The sequence below is a fragment of the Cyprinodon tularosa genome, unplaced genomic scaffold, assembly GCF_016077235.1.
Source record: "Cyprinodon tularosa strain WSP-4 unplaced genomic scaffold, ASM1607723v1 ctg1010, whole genome shotgun sequence".
NCBI lineage: Eukaryota > Metazoa > Chordata > Actinopteri > Cyprinodontiformes > Cyprinodontidae > Cyprinodon > Cyprinodon tularosa.
This window is the reverse complement of record NW_024037795.1, coordinates 145747-166401: the sequence shown is the minus strand read 5'-3', so window position 1 is coordinate 166401 and position 20655 is coordinate 145747. Positions and strand designations below refer to the sequence as shown.

The 20655-nt window shown below is 41.5% G+C and overlaps 1 protein-coding gene across 1 annotated transcript in view; it reads right to left on the bottom strand.

The window, feature by feature from the left end:
• Positions 1 to 938: 938 nt before the first annotated feature.
• The window catches only part of rgs9a (regulator of G protein signaling 9a), a 60352-nt gene continuing 40635 nt past the window's right edge, over positions 939 to 20655 (bottom strand). The window contains exons 10-17 of the mRNA XM_038277803.1: positions 9685 to 9714; positions 9491 to 9552; positions 8951 to 9064; positions 7862 to 7977; positions 5784 to 5871; positions 4487 to 4625; positions 4202 to 4284; positions 939 to 1284 (exon numbers count right to left, since the gene is read on the bottom strand). Coding sequence (XP_038133731.1) covers positions 1128 to 1284; positions 4202 to 4284; positions 4487 to 4625; positions 5784 to 5871; positions 7862 to 7977; positions 8951 to 9064; positions 9491 to 9552; positions 9685 to 9714 — 789 coding nt within the window. The 3' untranslated portion in view covers positions 939 to 1127. The remainder of the gene's footprint in view (positions 1285 to 4201; positions 4285 to 4486; positions 4626 to 5783; positions 5872 to 7861; positions 7978 to 8950; positions 9065 to 9490; positions 9553 to 9684; positions 9715 to 20655) is intronic.

The following is a 20655-nucleotide window of genomic DNA, read 5'->3' as shown; positions in this document are numbered from 1 at the left end:
GATAGATCCCAGGTCTGTTTTAGTCGGACTACGCAGCAATTCAGCAGTAATTTCATGGGTCTGACAGGAAAAGAGAAGCGGTTAAAAAGTAAAACAGATCCGCTTTGGAGGAAAATAAAAAATAAAATCTGTTAATCTCACGGGGAAAGAGTCAGTTTGGGTCACACATCGGGTTTAAACAGGACAGACTGGAGCAAAAACAATGAATGAAACATTAAAATAGAAAATTTTCCCCATGATGGGAGTTCAGGAGGACAGAAACGGATAAAGTAGAGATCCTCCAGAATAAGGAGGAGCAGACAGAGCAGGTCAGCGCAGCGTATCTCTCTCACCTCTTTAGGAAACAAGAAAGAAAAACTTCCCAGATTTCTCTGAGAATCACCTCTCTGTCACCATGGAAACCGTCCCACGGAGTTTATTGCTGCGATTTTCTTTTCTTTAGACGTCGATCTCATTATGTTTTTAATAGATAAACATTCTCTATCTGTTCTGGTTCTAGATGCTGCACAGACTCGTTAAGTAGAGCTTTGGTTCATAGAATGCACAGGTGGCTTATAATTTCTTTTATTTTAATAACTTTTAATGATCTGATCCAGGCAAATGTGGGAATACGTTTAATGTGTGTAAAGCACAGAGATGGAAGTGAAAATCATCTGGTTAGATCTGCTCATGCTGCCTAGTCGGAGCCTCTCTATGCGCAGTCAGTGGGACATGGAGAAAACATCCGTTCAGAGAGTAAAAAGTCGTACGCAGCCGATGTGTTCAGGCCTTAAAAGCTGATGGAGAAGCTGTAGCAATGCTGGAAAACTGGAGCTCACAGATGTTTTGCACCAGTTCTGCTTCTGTGGAGAGACACCTGCAGGTTGTTCAGTTCTGGATCTGTGATTCTATAGACAATCTGTTCTAGATTTGACTTTGTTTTGTTTTGTGACTTGCGCTGTGATGTTTCACCAGTCGTATCCTTTTATTGGGTCTGTGCAGCGCTCTGCATGAAGCACCTTCACCTAAACCTCCTCAGGTCAAACATTTTATGTCTCATTATGGGAACGGGGAATCTTTGCTAAGCAGAACTCAGACCCTACAGCAGCTCTGGTTCCTGGTTCCACCTAATTCAGGATCACTTTTCTCTACTTCTTCCTGTCTATTTTGCTCATCACAGCCTTGACGTCGACTGGAGCCGCTGCAACGGCGGCCTTGGCCTTCTCCTCCTCCTCCTGCTGCCACAGGATGATGGGATGGATGCCGGCGCTCCGGTTCCGAGCGTTTTCCTCTAGCTGGGCTGGACTGGAGTGGGAAAAGCAGAAAGGCTCAGTTTGTTTGGTTTTTTAACTATAAATAAATCATATTTAAACTCATTAAAATATTTTAGGTTCTTTTCCAACTATTTTTTGCTAAATGGATTTTTTTTCTCACTGTATATATTTGCGGATGATTAGAAATTTAAAAAATCCTTTCATTCAAATATTTTTAACGAAAAAAAGCAAAAAGTTAATAAAAACATAAATAAAGGCTAAGATGCTAACAGTTCTCCAGGCGTCCGTTTCACAAAGCAGGTTTAACACATTTAGATTAAAATCTGCAACGTCGGAAACTCTGAGTTTTCGGTTTCATAAAAGCTGCTGTAAATCAGTTTAATCAACTCTAATTAGGTCCAAACCGAGTTGAACAAGTGTGTAATAAGTTTGAAAAGCCATTATCAGTGGAGCCCAGATTCAACAAATCACCATGACAACAGGAAACAGGAAGTGCTTATTTCACTCCACTGGAACTACAGATATGAATGCAATAATAAAAAAAAGGAGAGATTGTTTAAAGGACAGAGAGTCTGAGCTATAGCTGCAACAGAGAGGAAGATGGAGAAGATTGTTGGTTGAGTTTATGTATGTGTATGTGAATTTGTCTATGGCAGGCCATTTTATTAATTCATTTATTATTTATTTATATTCATTTATTAAAAGCACTCTCCTTTCTGTTGTTCCATTTGTAGATCTCTAAAATAAGATTCTTCCTGATCAAAATCACTCTCCTAGACTGAACTATAATAAAATATTTTCCAAATTTAATTTTTGTTGCAGAAACTGAATTTCATAAATAAAAAATAAAATAAACTGTACTAGTAAGAATTAAGTTTTATATACCTAGAAATGTTTACACAACAATTTCTAGACATCCAGAATGTTTATTCTAGATGTGAATAATGTCATTTTGACAAGGAAAAATGTTTGAAATATAAGGAATACATTTTCAGTCAAATTACAAGTTTAATTTTTTGAATGGTGGTGGATCAATGTTAGCCTGACGTAGTCCGACTCAATTCTAGTCAGAATATGAGTCTGTTGCTGCTCCATAGAGCTGTGATTATGGGGCGTGTTTCGAACGAACCAGGAAAAAAAATGCCTCTGCACTCAATTGGATAGACCTACAACCAATAAGAGCAACGGAGTGCGTGACGTATGTTAAGCGACGCATAGTTGTTGTCCACAAAAATCAAAGCGTGCAGTTGCACGCCTAGAATAAGAAGATGAGACTTGATCGCGTTTCTCTGTTCCTCTTTTAAAATTGATTTGCTGTCGATGTCTTCTAGAACAGACCTAATAGCAGAATCTACTCACCTCAACTCTCCAGCGGCAGCCATTGTTGTTGTCACCCAAGCGCGCATTGGTCACGTGGTTGATTACGTTACTGTTGATCATCTGTCCATCATCGTATAAAGCCCGCCCTGACAATTTGATTGGCCCGCCAGATATTGTGCGAGCATACTCGCGCTACTATGGAGCAATGCCAGACCGAACTTCCCGACCTCAAACGTTGTGGGCGGGACTAAGTTCGGAATGGCACCCAGGCTAATTCAATGTATCTATTTAGGTGAAATCAGTTGTCAGCAGGTGAAGTCTAAAAATGTTGTTCTAATATATCGAACCTGTTCATCATCTCATGGGTTCCTCCTCATGTTGATTCAGTCTCTTTTACACAGTAAATACTAAATGTCTGTTTGCAGCCGTTTTGGATCTTATCATCCCAATAAATGGTCGTTATTAGCGGCTATCAGTCCCATAGAATGGCTTCAGATTGAGCCGGTAGGATCCGTAGGTTTTTATCGCCTAGTGAATCCTAATCCTAACCCTAAAGTCATTCCTTTTTCCCGTGGAATTAATTCATCTATTTATGTGTAATCTGAAAATAATTTCATTTACTTCCTGTACTGTAAATATAACTAAATAAAAATAAAATGATCAACTTATAAAAAAAAACAATCAGATAATCTCCTATCCTGTCACTGAGTTGTAGAATTCTCTCCCTATAAATATTTAATTCTCTGTGAAACAGTGCTGATCGTTCTTCAATAAGATCCTCATCTAACGGAAATGCAATGTTAGTCTTAATATCTAATGTGTCTAACTAACCTAGTGAATTATTGCTTTTTGTGTGCATTAAACTAAGACAAAAATTTGATTAATTTAGGAAATAAAACAGCCTGATTGGCAGTAAAGAGGGCGGAGCCAGAGGACACTGAGTTTACTGAGGAAAACCTGCTGCTGACCAGGTTAGCTCTGAGGAGGATGTTACTATGGCAACAGAAACAGAGGATGGAGAAACTCTTGAACAGAAAAGTCAGAGTTTCCCTCATTTCAGGTTTAGACGACTTAGTTTTCAGTAAACCTGCTTGGTGAAACGGACCCTTTGGCTATTCCCACTTAATGCTCCCTCTGGGAATTTGTAAAAAAAATATAAAATGAACATAAAAGATAATTAAGAGCTAATCTTTAGCTCATCTTGGATAGGATCATTTCAGTCATTTTAGCAGGACAGCTCTATTCCTCTGCAGAGCGGTTCTTTCCATATCATCCAGACTGATCACCACATTGGTGATTAGTGTGATCACCAATGTGGTCGTAGTGATCACCACCATGGCACCACGTTTGTTCCCACTGAAACAGGAAGGACTGCATTATTAGGCAAAGGTTCCTGGACATTCATCAGGTTAAACAAAGAGAGGAACTTTTCAGTGACTTCTACTTTATTTATAAAACCAGCATTTGGATTCAGGCCTCAATTGAATAAATAATCAGACTATGGGTTTGATTTGCTTTGACTTCAGGTGATAAAGAATGTTTGATTGGACCTGTGGGTTCTAACATGTTCTGATGGTGTTTGAAGCTGATAGCTGCTATAAGCATGCTAGGATCCAGCTCATACCAACCTGAAGTTATGGGCTTCAGGGTTCAGGGCCTTCTTCTGGATCTCCTTGTAGGTTGGTGACTTGAGGTAACGGAAGAAGGTGTCCTGTACAATAAAGAAGTGCGATCAAACTGCATGTCATCACCCTGAAGGGAAGGTTCTGGTTTGACACAGCAGAGACCCTCCGATGTGTTTTCCATCGAATCAGTTTTAACGTCTCCATCTTTACATTCTTCATTTGGCCCAGGATGCCTGACCCAATAACGGCTGCATTTTGGTCAAAACTACAATCTAAAACAGGACTCACCTTCTTCATGAGCATGAAAACATGCGTCTGCGCCGCCTCCAGGACATAGCGGTGAGGATGCTCCAGACCTTTCACTGTCAGCCCCATGGTCCGCCCATCGATGTTGATCCAGCGAGGGGCCCCCGGCGCCAGGAAGGTCCTGGTGGATCGAACACACGATGCTGGATGAACCCAGATCAGATTCATCAGAGCGAGTCTGACTGCAGGACTCAACGCCTAACAGTCCTTTAAAGTCGCTCATATTCAGAATCCAAACGTCTGAAAGTTCTTTAAATCTGAAATTATTCCATCCTGTTCAATAAATGATCAGTGTTTTTAATTCAGAGTAATTTTCATGTGAATGTGCTTTACTGGAGGCATCCATGTTTGCCAAAGAACACTACTGCCACCTACTGGTTAGTGACGTCACGGTGCGGTATCGGCTGTTGATCAAGTCCCAGTGCTGTATCTGGTGTTTGTCACAACGCGCTATTATCCAAGTCATCTTGAAAACATTCTTCTTCCAAATGTTGGCTACATATTACGGGTTTTTTCTCTGGCCAGAAGTTCGATGGCAAATCCTCCCTCTTCAAGTTGGCGATCCAACGACCAACCCGTCCGTGGAGGATCAGGAACCAGAAAGGTGGAATAACTCTTTTTTTTCCCTTTTACCCGATGTATTCCAGCATCCAGCTGCCATGCACGTGGGCATTGTCAGTTTCACTATAGCTCTGGTGAATTTCAATGGTGAAGTCCTCTGGAAATCTTCCATAATTGTTGTTGATTGCAGATGTGTCTAGTAGTTCCCATTGATTTAGCTTGGAAAGCGGGGAGAATGGTGCTAGGCTTACCGCACCGTGACGTCACTGCTGGAAGATGGCAGGAGGGAGGGGCTACTGTATTTGGGCAAAGATGGCCGCTCCCAGACTCAGTGATCGCAACGAAAATTATTGTTTGATTGTTCCTCGCTGACCGGACTTTTCCTTTAATGAACAGAACATGTTTTGGTTATTTCTCCTCAAACAGGTTTAGTTGGAAGAAGAAAACTTTTTTTCCAGGAAGATGGCCTTTGATTTTAATGACAAATACTTTGTTTATTAACTATGAAAATGTAATGCCATGTTTATTATCAGCACAGTTCTAGTATCCTCAGTGTCGGTCGGACACTTTTTACCATTCAGTGATGGATAAATTCAATATGCTGGAGAGTTTAGAACAATAATTAAATCACCGGCCCTTCATTGCTAAGATCGATATATAAATGAAACCAGGCCATAACTACAACACACTGAGTGGAACAGTCCGTTTACGGGCTTACTTAAAGATGGTCTCAGCCTTTGCTGACATGGAAGAGGCGGTGCCCCACTTCAGTTCCTCAGCTGCTTCCCAGAAGGCCAGGTTCTCACCTGGAACACAGAACGGATCCACAATCAGGGCCAACGGCTCTACCACCCATCTACCTCCTCAAAAATAAAAAATCAATCCTCTGGACTTTGTGTCCAAGTTTGAAGACGTTTCTCTTCCATCCAGGAAGCTTTTTCTATTCCAAATGTCAGAAATACCGTTGAGTTCCAGGTTTTATCCAGCAGCCCAACAAAGCCTGGTTTTAGTTTAGAAAACATGCAAATAGAAACGGATGAACGGGTCCCCCCCTTTGGAATGTTGCGATCGCTATCAACGCAGCCCCAACCCATTTACAGAGGAACAGAAGACCTCGCCTGTTCAGCCAGGCCAACATTTCCCTTTAACCTCTTAAAGGAATAGTACACCCAAAACATGATTAGCCTTCATTTTCTACTCCCCCCCATGCTGAACAACACTCTGGAGTACTTTTTTGATATCTCAAATGCATCTGGAGATCTGGGAGGCTTCTTGCTGTCTGCTGACATTCAAATAATGGAGGTCTATGGCGCCCGAGGCAGAAAGGTCCATAAAAGTCCACAAAAAACGTGTCAATATTCCTCCATACTGCTCGTCCAATGTATTCCAAGTGTCCTGAGTGGGTAGCGTCCAGAATTTACTCGAAACAAAGTCATTTAGAATGTTTTTAGAGCATAAACAGTAGTGTATAGGATTTCCTGAAAGCGCGCGCCGGCGAGTTCATGACGCTACGGAAACCGCGGCAGACCAAACCAGATGAAAGTGCGCATTCAGCTCGGCAAAGAACTCATGCTCTTCCTCAACACTGAAGTCCTCAGACATTTTTCTTCCGTTGTTTCTTTCTTTGCACAGGTAAACAGCACATTTCTTCTTCTACGCTTGCATTATCGGCAGAGCAGACGCTGAATGCGCACTTTCATCTGGTTTGGTCTGCCGGCTTCTGTAGCGTCATGAACGCGCCGGCGCGCGCTTTCAGGAAATCCTATACACGTTATGTCAACCACAAATGCAGAAAATGTCAGACCTCTAGCTATAACAGTTCCAGAGCTGTGGGGCTTTGAACGTTTGGTGTCAGCATGGAGCTGCGCGCAATGGCTCCACCTGCTGGTACAACTTTACCGGTGGAATTTTATGCATTCTGAATTATTATTAAGGTTTTAAAGGATTAACAACCCCCCCTTTCAGAGACATAGACAGGTATGGGGCATTGCAGGCTAACAAAGAAGCCAAACGACCCCCATTCCAAAGGGGGGGACCCGTTCATCCGTTTCTATTTGCATGTTTTCTAAACTAAAACCAGGCTTTGTTGGGCTGCTGGATAAAACCTGGAACTAAACGCTATTTCTGACATTTGGAATTGGAAAAGCTTCCTGGATGGAAGAGAAACGTCTTCAAACTTGGAAACAAAGTCCAGAGGATTGTTTTTAACTTTTTTGGAACTTCCACAGAAATCAGTTAAGGATCCTTAATAAAACTGAAAGCAGTGAAACCTCTGCTGCCGATGCTACAGCTGGTTACGTTTTTACATGCTTCACCAAAGGATTCACACCTGATGAACCTTTAGTAAAGTTGCACATCAACACAGAGCAGCACATAAAGGTCAGCTATTACACATTGTGTTAATTTGGTTTAAATACGAATATAAAAAATATGATTAATATTTGCTTTTGTGTCCTTGTTCATTTTGATATCCATAAATAAAACCAGTCGTTCCTCGAGGCAGTTTACCTGCAGCTCACTGAATTAAACCGGTGGCGGCGTTATTGTCTAGGAAGGTTTCTGTTTCTTCTGCAGGAGCAGAGAACCAGATTATCAACATTAATGCTTGCTGTGAGATGCCGAATGCTAAGAACAGCTGCAGGAGGTTTCAATATCTGATGGCTTTTTAATTAGTTTGTAAAACAGCAGAAATGATCCCAGATCTGCTTGATAACGAGCCACTGCTTCAGAGCTGAAGAACAGCAAAGCTTTTTATTGAGAGCTGTAAAAGAATAAAAGCAAACAAACAAAGCTTACCACTGAACTCCTTCTTCAGAAAGATCTTAAAATCGTCTCGGCCTCGCAGGTCAGTCAGAAGCTCAAAGAAGCTGAAGGACCAGCGCTCCACTCGCATCTTAGTGGGAACTTCAACCCTGGGAACAAACATCTGCCAGATCTGTTTGTGGTCTAGAATATGATGTTATACATACAATAATTAAGCTAAACATCGGGGGAAAAGATGGCCTATAATATTTAAGTTTGGTTCAACATCAGTGTTATACTCTTATAGGCTTAGACTGCTGGAGGACATAGGGACCCCTTTTTCATCATTCTGCTTCATTCTATCTCCATTCTCCCACTCTGCAGAATCTGTTAGTTCAATCTCTAACGTTCTGCTCTCTCTGCTTTTTCTCATAGTAGCTTCATCTGGTCTGTTCCTGTTTGGCTGTGACTCCATCCTGGAGAGAAATATCAGCTGTGCTGCTGCCATCAACACCTTTGTTTCTAGATGTTGGAGCTTGGCCTGTTTTCCAGTGTAGTCCTGTTTCTCTGACTGTGACTAACTGGATGTGCTCTCTTCATCCTCTGACATGGGAGCTGGCTCGGAGCTCGTCTGCCTGGCTGTGTGTTTCCTGGACGGGGCCGCCTGTGGAGCTGGTTGACAGTTGCCTTTTGTATCTAGGCTTCTTTTTCTATGTCTGCTTCTGTCTCCTTGAACCCCAGTGGGCCTCAGCAGATGGCCGCTCACACTGAGCCTGGTTCTGCTGGAGGTTTCTTCCTGTTCAAAGGGAGTTTTTCCTCTCCACTGTCGCTACAAGCAGTGTGAGGGATTGCTGAAGAGTCAATGAGTCGATGCAATCAGCTGTTTTTCCTTAGATAGAAAACTTTGAATCAATCTGACTGGATGATCTGGTGAACTGGAAAGTGACCTGAGATGAAGTGTGTTGTGAATCGGCTCTATAGAAATACACTCCTTCTTCTCTGTCTGCTAGCCTGTCAGAGCTCCTCATCATACTTCGCCAGGCTTCAATTCGTCCAGGGCTGCGTAGGAGCCTTTAAATCTATATAGGCGTCTTTATAAAGAAAGAACATCTAAAAATATTAGCTGCTGTGTTCTCTGCTTACCTTCTCATGTTCAGAGTCCAGTATGCATCATGGTCAGTTTGCCAGGGATTGCTGGGCAGACAGGGAGCCAGGAAAGCATCGTGGTTTTTGTAGGATGTGATGTACTTGAGCAACCTGTAGAAACAGCAGCAGGTTCACGTTGGGCCTTTCACAGCAGTGGCTGCAAAAATCCACAAACGTCTGGCTTTCTGTCAGGTTTCTGTTTCTGTTATGTTTTTCTTTTGAGCATTCAGTCATACTTTACTCCTTGTTTTCTAGTGTTTAGTTTTCTTTTCTCCATGTTTCATAGTCCTAGTTATTTGATTATCATTTTGTTTTTATTTCCAGTCTTCCAGGTTTCTATTTGTCGCTCTCTGCTGCCCTCTTGTGTTCTCAATCTGGACGCTATAGCGTTGATATAGCGTCCAGATTGATAACGTAGATCTACACATATCAATCTGGCTACTGCCAGGTTAGGAGGTCTGTGCTCAATCAGAGGGTTTTTCTGGTAAATTTGTTCTGTTGTTGAATATGTACAAACACTAAAAGAGGAGAACTTACGCCCCAAGGGAAACACTGGATTTGACCTTTGATCTCATGATTGCTTGCTGGTAGAAAATATTCTGGAAAACAGGAGCATAAAACTTTATTTAATTTGCAGACAAACCAGCAGAGATGAGTTGGAATCTATTTCAGTGATTAATAATCAACCTAACGAAGCTACATGTTAAAACCCGTTAAATAGTTGAACTTACCATCCGCCTGTATTGGTCGAAGGTGATTTTCTGTGAAGTAAGAAAATAAAGATTATTTTACATCGTTATGAAATATGATATGCTGCAAAACTACTGGAACCTCAAACTTCAGTTTTCATTAATGTGTTGGACCAGAAAAGGTAGAACTGATGACATGAAGGAGAGGAAAGAGAAGCACGGTTAGAAAAACCTCAAACAAAAACCTCCACATCGTGGCCTGAATGTTCCGATCACGGAGAGACAAGGAGACTTTATGGTAGAGGGGTAATAGCAAGGATGGCTAACATTTGCACGGTGATAGCAAGGATGCTAATATTAGCATGGTATAGCAAAGAGGGCTAACATTAGCATGGTGATAGCAAGCAGGGCTAATGTTAGCATGGTATAGCAAGGATGGCTAACATTAGCATGGTGATAGCAAGCAGGGCTAATGTTAGCGTGGTATAGCAAGGATGGCTAACATTAGCATGGTGATAGCAAGCAGGGCTAATTTTAGCATGGTATAGCAAAGAGGGCTACCATTAGCATGGTATAGCAATGATGCTAACATTAGCATGGTGATAGCAAGGAGGGCTAATGTTAGTGTCATTACCCGATCCGTACCATCAGCTCATTTGCGCGTGCGCAAACAGAATAACTTCCGGTGGCCTTTTTCTTACTTTTTTATTCTTTTGTTTTTTTTAGAGGCATGGGTTTCTTTTTGTATATCTTTGTATTTTCGTCAATATTACATTTTCTAAAAATAAAAAAACTGAAATACATAAAAAAGTTCAATCGCCTTGTGATAGTTACTTTGACTGCTCTGAGCATGCGCAAATATACGTCACACAGCGTATATATTTAAATTTGTTTAAATATTCGATTTACTCTGTACTTAACTATGCACTCCAGCAGTACTGATCCCACAATAGATTAATTTGCTACCTTTCGTGACCTGCAGTTTTTCATTGATAAGGGAACATTTCCCGAAAATTTGGATTTTTATTCCAGAAAAATGAAGTCAAGCAATACAATGGATTGAATTTAAAAAGCATCCATTTCTTCCAGAAAAGTCTTCAATATTGTCTTTACGATGTAGTTTAGTATTCTTTAATTATTTAAGGATATAAATAAAGTTTTTTCAGTACCGTAATTACATTATTTTTTGGCGACCCGGAAGTTATTCTGTTCGCGCAGCCGCAAATGAGCTGATGGTACGGATCGTGCTACCGGTACGGATCGGGTAGCGACAGTTAGCATGGTATAGCAAGGATGCAAAAATTAGCATGGTAATAGCAAGGAGGGCTAACATTAGCGTGGTGATAGCAAGGAGGGCTAATGTTAGCATGATGATAGCAAGGATGCTAATATTAGCATGGTATAGCAAGGATGGCTAACATTAGCATAGTGATAGCAAGGAGGACTGTTAGCGTAGTTTGCAAGGAGGGCTAATATTAGCATGCTGATAGCAAGAAGGACTGTTAGCATGGTGATAGCAAGGCGGGCTAATGTTAGTATAACGTTAGTCGAGCGCTCTAGTGGCTCACATTAAAAAGCCTCCAGATTTTCTGGAAGCTTGTAACTGAAGCCCAAAATAAACAAACATTTTAACTGGAATAAAATCTAATTCCAGGTGACGACTGCTTTATGAAGGACTTAAGGGTTTGTCACAAACCGGGAAGAGAAACTTGATAGCACATGCACCTACAGACCCGGCGAAGACTGAACTTTGACATCAGAGGAACAGCATTAATCAATTTAACCTGTTTATATTCATTAATGTGAAAAACATCTGCTGATCATCAGGAAGTTGATCCAGTTCCTGCAGCTTGAAAGATGGGCTGGCAGGTAAAAATGTCTGAAGGAACTGAGGCGAGAAGGAAGCTAGACATCCCTCCTCTGTATCCTGGAAGGCAAACTCAAATCCTCCAGAGCTGCTAGGCTGCAACCTTTAGATCTTTCCCCGGTTCTAAGTCCCTGTCACACCTTGATGATTTATCCAGCGTCTGCCTGATGTCCCAGATTCTCCTAAAACGCTGGCAGACGCTGAACTTTCTATGCATTATTTCTATTCTGGGCGTAAACATAGAGGATTCATAATGAGTCCAGAACTTCTGTCCAACGACAGCCTAACTTCTGCATAACGCACAGCAGCGTAATGACCATGAAATGATGCACAGTGTCCTGAGGGGGGCAGCGATGCGCCCGGAGGCACCCGGCCTGCAGAAAGAGATGTCTTTGATCACGGTATTAACCTAGCTGCTGTTTACCGCCCGCCGGAAGGAAGGAAGGAAGGAAGAAAGGAAGGAAGGAAGGAAGGAAGGAAGGAAGGAAGGAAGGAAGGAAGGAAGGAAGGAAGGAAGGAAGGAAGGAAGGAAGGAAGGAAGGAAGGAAGGAAGGAAGGAAGGAAGGAAGGAAGAAAGCAGGTTTTTGGTGGTGGCAGTTTGAGCGTCATGCCAGTTTTTTTTTTTAGACATCAGACATACGATGGTCTAAATCGTCAAGGTGTGACAGCGGCTTTAGATACATCCTCAGTTGAAGTCGAGAACTCCAGACTTCTACAAAGGATCTAATTGCTGGATTAAGGCAGAGTTGTACCTAAAGGTGCAGACAGCAGCTCTAGAGGAGCGGATTCTAACATCCCTTATCTATAGCGTCGAATGTGCAGGAAGAGCTCCCAGCAGGACCAACTTTAAACATTTATCTTTACATTTTAAGGTTCCAGAAGGTTAATAAGAGTGAGACTGAAATAAGTCTCACTTACATAAATTTTGTTTGTGCTGCTGATGCTTCCTACTAATAAATAACTCAAGTAAAAGTAAAACGTACAGTGCAGTGAAAATACTCCTGAAAGTACATTTTGGTGTAAAAAGTTATTCAAATAAAACTCAATGAGTAAATATAATATTTTCCTACGTCCGTCTAAACTGGTGTGAAGGAAAACAGATGAAGAACACCCCTGCAGTGAAGCACAGAGGGGTCAGCATCATGCTCTGAGCATGTTTGCTTTTATGTTTCAGAGTGGACGGTTCTATGAGGGCTGAACAGATGTACACTTTAACTATTTCTATGTAAAGATGCGTCAATTTCCTTCTCCATCAAAGCTTTTCTCTGCTTTTTATATCATTAAAAAGTAGAAATCACTGAAGTTTGTGGTTGAAGCGACACAAACCTTTGAGCTTTACGGTAAATTACAAACTAAAACTACAACAAAGCACATGGGATGGTGGACAGCTATACGATAGAAACCTGCTGAAACTACAGTCTCTGAAGAGAGACCCGGATCAGGACCAGATCGTCAGAGACCAAGCCGTTGGTGATAAAGTTTTACAGCTTTTCTATTTCCAGGAGTTAGGTAGGACATCATGCACCACATCAGCTGCTCCTACGCACACAGTGACGTCCCAAAGCCTCACATCCACGCTGCTTTTAAATCCAACTCCAGGGTTTCAATCTGTGTTTTTAACAAACCGAATTTAGAATAAATTCTCATTCATTTCCGCCAATGATCATTTTGTGACCTCAGCATGGTCTTAAATCTGATCTTTGATGCTGTTTATAAAGGTGTGGATGCATGCTTGGGACCACACTGTGTGGAGACAATCACAACTACACCTTCATCTCATCGTCAGAGGATGATCTGTTAGAGAGGAAGAAGAAAACAAAAGATGACAGTGAAAAAGGTTTTTCTTTGCAGGCAGTTTTAGACACTTTATTTCCCCATAGAGCTGGGCATTCACTGTATGATATCACTAAGCACAGCTCATTCTGTACGACGACGCCGCAGGGGTTAAAAGCCCGGCTTAAGGAGGAGGTTAAGGGTTGAGGACTGACATGACTTTCAGGGACAGACACGGGAATCAGCGGAAAAATAAAGGGAAGTCAAACAAAGGTGGTGCAAGCTCGCTACAAATACGTTCAATAATGCTAAAGTGATGCTAGCACATGAAACACATTCAAAGGAAAAGGCTGTAAAAAAAAACCCAAAACCTGCAAGGTAAGAAAAGCTGCAAATAATTCCGAATAGCCGAAGATCTCCGGACGTCTGAGGAAGACCATCGTCTACTCATACTGGCTCAGACCACAGACATTACTACAGATTAATGTTGAACCATAGCAAAAACCAAAAGGACGCCAATCAGAGGATATTTGAAGGATGGAAGGAAAAGGCAAAATCTGATCAGCAAAGATTCATGTGTGCAGAAATGTGTGTTTCCTGTGCAATAAGTGGGCCTGCTGCAGGCAAACTGCAGAGATTATTCCCAAAATGATAAGAAACACAAACTGGTTTGGCTCCGCATGATTAAAATGAGCAGACTGGGTTTGACAGGGTGCAGTTTGAGAGCAGCCATAAAAGACAAGGTTCTAAGCCATGAAAGAAAGACGAGGTTCTAAGCCATGAAAGAAAGACGAGGTTCAAAGCCATGAAAGAAAGACGAGGTTCTAAGCCATGAAAGAAAGACGAGGTTCTAAGCCATGAAAGACGAGGTTCTAAGCCATGAAAGAAAGACGAGGTTCAAAGCCATGAAAGACGAGGTTCTAAGCCATGAAAGAAAGACGAGGTTCTAAGCCATGAAAGATGAGGTTCTAAGCCATGAAAGACGAGGTTCTAAGCCATGAAAGAAAGACGAGGTTCTAAGCCATAAAAGACGAGGTTCTAAGCCATGAAAGACGAGGTTCTAAGCCATGAAAGAAAGACGAGGTTCAAAGCCATGAAAGACGAGGTTCTAAGCCATGAAAGAAAGACGAGGTTCAAAGCCATGAAAGACGAGGTTCTAAGCCATGAAAGAAAGACGAGGTTCAAAGCCATGAAAGACGAGGTTCTAAGCCATGAAAGATGAGGTTCTAAGCCATGAAAGACGAGTTTCTAAGCCATGAAAGAAAGACGAGGTTCTAAGCCATAAAAGACGAGGTTCTAAGCCATGAAAGACGAGGTTCTAAGCCATGAAAGAAAGACGAGGTTCTAAGCCATGAAAGATGAGGTTCTAAGCCATGAAAGAAAGACGAGGTTCTAAGCCATGAAAGATGAGGTTCTAAGCCATGAAAGAAAGCCATGAAAGATGAGGTTCTAAGCCATGAAAGAAAGACGAGGTTCTAAGCTATGAAAGAAAGACGAGGTTCTAAGCCATGAAAGAAAGACGAGGTTCTAAGCCATGAAAGACGAGGTTCTAAGCCATGAAAGAAAGACAAGGCTCTAAGCCATGAAAGAAAGACGAGGTTCTAAGCTATGAAAGAAAGACAAGGTTCTAAGCCATGAAAGAAAGACAAGGCTCTAAGCCATAAAAGAAAGACGAGGTTCTAAGCTATGAAAGAAAGACGAGGTTCTAAGCCATGAAAGAAAGACGAGGTTCTAAGCCATGAAAGAAAGACGAGGTTCTAAGCCATGAAAGAAAGACAAGGTTCTAAGCCATAAAAGACAAGGTTCTAAGCCATGAAAGACAAGGTTCTAAGCCATGAAAGAAAGACGAGGTTCTAAGCCATGAAAGAAAGACGAGGTTCTAAGCCATAAAAGACGAGGTTCTAAGCCATGAAAGACGAGGTTCTAAGCCATGAAAGAAAGACAAGGCTCTAAGCCATGAAAGAAAGACGAGGTTCTAAGCTATGAAAGAAAGACGAGGTTCTAAGCCATGAAAGAAAGACGAGGTTCTAAGCCATGAAAGAAAGACGAGGTTCTAAGCCATGAAAGAAAGACGAGGTTCTAAGCCATAAAAGACGAGGTTCTAAGCCATGAAAGACGAGGTTCTAAGCCATGAAAGAAAGACGAGGTTCTAAGCCATGAAAGATGAGGTTCTAAGCCATGAAAGAAAGACGAGGTTCTAAGCCATGAAAGATGAGGTTCTAAGCCATGAAAGATGAGGTTCTAAGCCATGAAAGAAAGACGAGGTTCTAAGCTATGAAAGAAAGACGAGGTTCTAAGCCATGAAAGAAAGACGAGGTTCTAAGCCATGAAAGACGAGGTTCTAAGCCATGAAAGACGAGGTTCTAAGCCATGAAAGAAAGACAAGGCTCTAAGCCATGAAAGAAAGACGAGGTTCTAAGCTATGAAAGAAAGATGAGGTTCTAAACCATGAAAGAAAGACGAGGTTCTAAGCCATGAAAGAAAGACGAGGTTCAAAGCCATGAAAGACAAGGTTCTAAGCCATGAAAGAAAGACGAGGTTCTAAGCCATGAAAGATGAGGTTCTAAGCCATGAAAGACGAGGTTCTAAGCCATGAAAGAAAGACGAGGTTCTAAGCCATAAAAGACGAGGTTCTAAGCCATGAAAGACAAGGTTCTAAGCCATGAAAGAAAGACGAGGTTCTAAGCCATGAAAGATGAGGTTCTAAGCCATGAAAGAAAGACGAGGTTCTAAGCCATGAAAGATGAGGTTCTAAGCCATGAAAGAAAGCCATGAAAGATGAGGTTCTAAGCCATGAAAGAAAGACGAGGTTCTAAGCTATGAAAGAAAGACGAGGTTCTAAGCCATGAAAGAAAGACGAGGTTCTAAGCCATGAAAGACGAGGTTCTAAGCCATGAAAGAAAGACAAGGCTCTAAGCCATGAAAGAAAGACGAGGTTCTAAGCCATGAAAGACGAGGTTCTAAGCCATGAAAGAAAGACAAGGCTCTAAGCCATGAAAGAAAGACGAGGTTCTAAGCTATGAAAGAAAGACGAGGTTCTAAGCCATGAAAGAAAGACGAGGTTCTAAGCCATGAAAGAAAGACGAGGTTCTAAGCCATGAAAGAAAGACAAGGTTCTAAGCCATAAAAGACAAGGTTCTAAGCCATGAAAGACAAGGTTCTAAGCCATGAAAGAAAGACGAGGTTCTAAGCCATGAAAGAAAGACGAGGTTCTAAGCCATAAAAGACGAGGTTCTAAGCCATGAAAGACGAGGTTCTAAGCCATGAAAGAAAGACAAGGCTCTAAGCCATGAAAGAAAGACGAGGTTCTAAGCTATGAAAGAAAGACGAGGTTCTAAGCCATGAAAGAAAGACGAGGTTCTAAGCCATGAAAGAAAGACGAGGTTCTAAGCCATGAAAGAAAGACGAGGTTCTAAGCCATAAAAGACGAGGTTCTAAGCCATGAAAGACGAGGTTCTAAGCCATGAAAGAAAGACGAGGTTCTAAGCCATGAAAGATGAGGTTCTAAGCCATGAAAGAAAGACGAGGTTCTAAGCCATGAAAGATGAGGTTCTAAGCCATGAAAGATGAGGTTCTAAGCCATGAAAGAAAGACGAGGTTCTAAGCTATGAAAGAAAGACGAGGTTCTAAGCCATGAAAGAAAGACGAGGTTCTAAGCCATGAAAGACGAGGTTCTAAGCCATGAAAGACGAGGTTCTAAGCCATGAAAGAAAGACAAGGCTCTAAGCCATGAAAGAAAGACGAGGTTCTAAGCTATGAAAGAAAGACGAGGTTCTAAACCATGAAAGAAAGACGAGGTTCTAAGCCATGAAAGAAAGACGAGGTTCTAAGCCATAAAAGACGAGGTTCTAAGCTATGAAAGAAAGACGAGGTTCTAAGCCATGAAAGAAAGACGAGGTTCTAAGCCATGAAAGAAAGACGAGGTTCTAAGCCATAAAAGACGAGGTTCTAAGCTATGAAAGAAAGACGAGGTTCTAAGCCATGAAAGAAAGACGAGGTTCTAAGCCATAAAAGACGAGGTTCTAAGCCATGAAAGACGAGGTTCTAAGCCATGAAAGAAAGACGAGGTTCTAAGCCATGAAAGATGAGGTTCTAAGCCATGAAAGAAAGACGAGGTTCTAAGCCATGAAAGATGAGGTTCTAAGCCATGAAAGATGAGGTTCTAAGCCATGAAAGAAAGCCATGAAAGATGAGGTTCTAAGCCATGAAAGAAAGACGAGGTTCTAAGCCATGAAAGACGAGGTTCTAAGCCATGAAAGAAAGACGAGGTTCTAAGCCCAGAAAGAAAGACGAGGTTCTAAGCCATAAAAGACGAGGTTCTAAGCCATGAAAGACGAGGTTCTAAGCCATGAAAGAAAGACGAGGTTCTAAGCCATGAAAGATGAGGTTCTAAGCCATGAAAGAAAGACAAGTTTCTAAGCCATGAAAGATGAGGTTCTAAGCCATGAAAGATGAGGTTCTAAGCCATGAAAGAAAGCCATGAAAGATGAGGTTCTAAGCCATGAAAGAAAGACGAGGTTCTAAGCTATGAAAGAAAGACGAGGTTCTAAGCCATGAAAGAAAGACGAGGTTCTAAGCCATGAAAGTTGAGGTTCTAAGCCATGAAAGACGAGGTTCTAAGCCATGAAAGAAAGACAAGGCTCTAAGCCATGAAAGAAAGACGAGGTTCTAAGCTATGAAAGAAAGACGAGGTTCTAAGCCATGAAAGAAAGACGAGGTTCTAAGCCATGAAAGAAAGACGAGGTTCTAAGCCATGAAAGAAAGACGAGGTTCTAAGCCATAAAAGACGAGGTTCTAAGCCATGAAAGAAAGACGAGGTTCTAAGCCATGAAAGATGAGGTTCTAAGCCATGAAAGAAAGACGAGGTTCTAAGCCATGAAAGATGAGGTTCTAAGCCATGAAAGATGAGGTTCTAAGCCATGAAAGAAAGACGAGGTTCTAAGCTATGAAAGAGAGACGAGGTTCTAAGCCATGAAAGAAAGACGAGGTTCTAAGCCATGAAAGACGAGGTTCTAAGCCATGAAAGACGAGGTTCTAAGCCATGAAAGAAAGACAAGGCTCTAAGCCATGAAAGAAAGACGAGGTTCTAAGCTATGAAAGAAAGACGAGGTTCTAAACCATGAAAGAAAGACGAGGTTCTAAGCCATGAAAGAAAGACGAGGTTCTAAGCCATAAAAGACGAGGTTCTAAGCTATGAAAGAAAGACGAGGTTCTAAGCCATGAAAGAAAGACGAGGTTCTAAGCCATGAAAGAAAGACGAGGTTCTAAGCCATAAAATAAAAAAAAAAAAAAATAAAAAATGTCGGACTCCGTAATTTTCTCTGGTCCCCTCCCTGATCTGACCAGTGATGACATGTTTAGCCGCATGTCGTCATTTAATCGCTGGTTGTCTAGGTGGTGCCCTGAAAACAACGTGGGCTACATTAATAATTGGCAATCCTTTTGGGGAAAGCCTGGTCTGATTCGGAGAGACGGCATCCATCCCACTTTGGATGGTGCAGCTCTTCTTTCTAGGAATCTGGCCACATTTATTAGTCCTCCAAAACCCTGACCACCCCGGGTGCAGACCAGGAAGCAGAGTTGTAGTTTAACACACATCTCTGCAGCTTCTCTACTGTTACCCACTCTTTACTCCATCCAGACAGTGTCTTGCCCACGACCAAAATCTAATAAATTAGCAAAGATTCCCAAAGGAGTAAATCATGATAATCTAATTAAAATCAAAATAACTCCAATTGGGGAAAAAGTTAAAACAATTAAATGCGGTCTGTTTAACATAAGATCGCTTTCCTCTAAAAGTCTACTAGTTAATTACTTGATTTGTGATAATCACATTGACTTGTTTTGCCTTACAGAAACCTGGCTGCAGCAAGAGGATTATGTGAGCATAAATGAGGCAACTCCTTCAAGCTATTTAAATTTTCACATACCCAGAAGTTCTGGGCGAGGAGGAGGAGTAGCAACAATCTTCGAGTCTGACTTACTGATTACTCCCAAAACAATTAATTCCTACAACTCTTTTGAACATTTAACCCTTAATTTCCCTGATCCAAATTTCAAGGCAAGAAAACCTCTTCTTTTTGTAACTTTGTATCGTCCACCAGGTCCTTACTCTGAATTTTTAGATGAGTTTTCAGAGTTCCTTTCTGATTTGGTATTAAATACTGACAGGGTCATCATAGTGGGAGATTTTAACATCCATGCTGACATTGAAGGCGATAGCTTAAGAGCAGCCTTTAATGCTATCTTAGACACTATTGGCTTTGTTCAAAATGTGAATAGTCCCACACATTCTCATCTTCATACTTTGGATCTTGTGCTGACATACGGCATAGAATGTGAAGAAATAACAGTATTTCCTCACAACCCTGTCCTCTCTGACCACTTTCTAATAACCTTCAGGATTACTTTAACAGAGTTCTCCTCCCCCAAAAGAAGGTTCAATTTTAGTAGATCTTTATCAGATAGTGCAGTTATAAATTTTAAAGAATCTGCTTCACTTTCTCTCTGCTCTGTGTCACTGAGCAGTGCTGCAGAGTGCAAAAGCTTAGCTTATTCCCCTTCACAGGTTGATGATTTTGTTGAGGGGGTTGCTAGTTCTCTGCGTACTGCCTTAGACAGCGCAGCTCCTTTGAAAATGAAAACCGTTAAAAATAGAAAGCTTGCTCCTTGGTTTAATGCAGAGCTGCGTACTTTGAAGCAAAATGCTAGGAAACTGGAGAGAAAATATCGCTCCACAGGCCTGCGAGAGTCCTTCCTAGTCTGGAAAAATGGTTTACTGCTGTATAAGAGGACCCTTTGTAAAGCAAGAGCAGCATACTTCTCCTCATTAATAGAGGAGAATAAGAATAATCCTAGATTTCTTTTTAATCCAGTTGCCAAACTCACCCAGAGCCATAGCTCTGTTGAACCGTCCATTCCACCTGCTCTTAGCAGCAATGATTTTATGGGATTCTTTATAAATAAGATTGATCTTATTAAAAATAAGATCATAAGCACTCCTCTATCCGCGATTGTACCTGAGGTAGTCATGGAATCTGAACCGGGTTTAGACTGCTTTGATCCAGTTGAACTCTCTGAATTAGCAAAATTATTGTCTTCATCTAAGCCTTCAACTTGTATGTTAGATCCAGTTCCAACCAGGTTATTTAAGGAGGTATTCCCTCTGATCTCCTCCTCCATTTTAGATGTGATTAATCTATCTCTGTTACAGGGATATGTACCTAAAGCTTTTAAGATTGCTGTAATTAAACCTCTGCTTAAGAAACCGTCTCTTGACCCAGATGACTTGGTCAATTATAGACCTATATCCAATCTTCCTTTCTTATCCAAAATTCTTGAGAAAGTAGTTGCCAAACAAGTTTGCGATCACT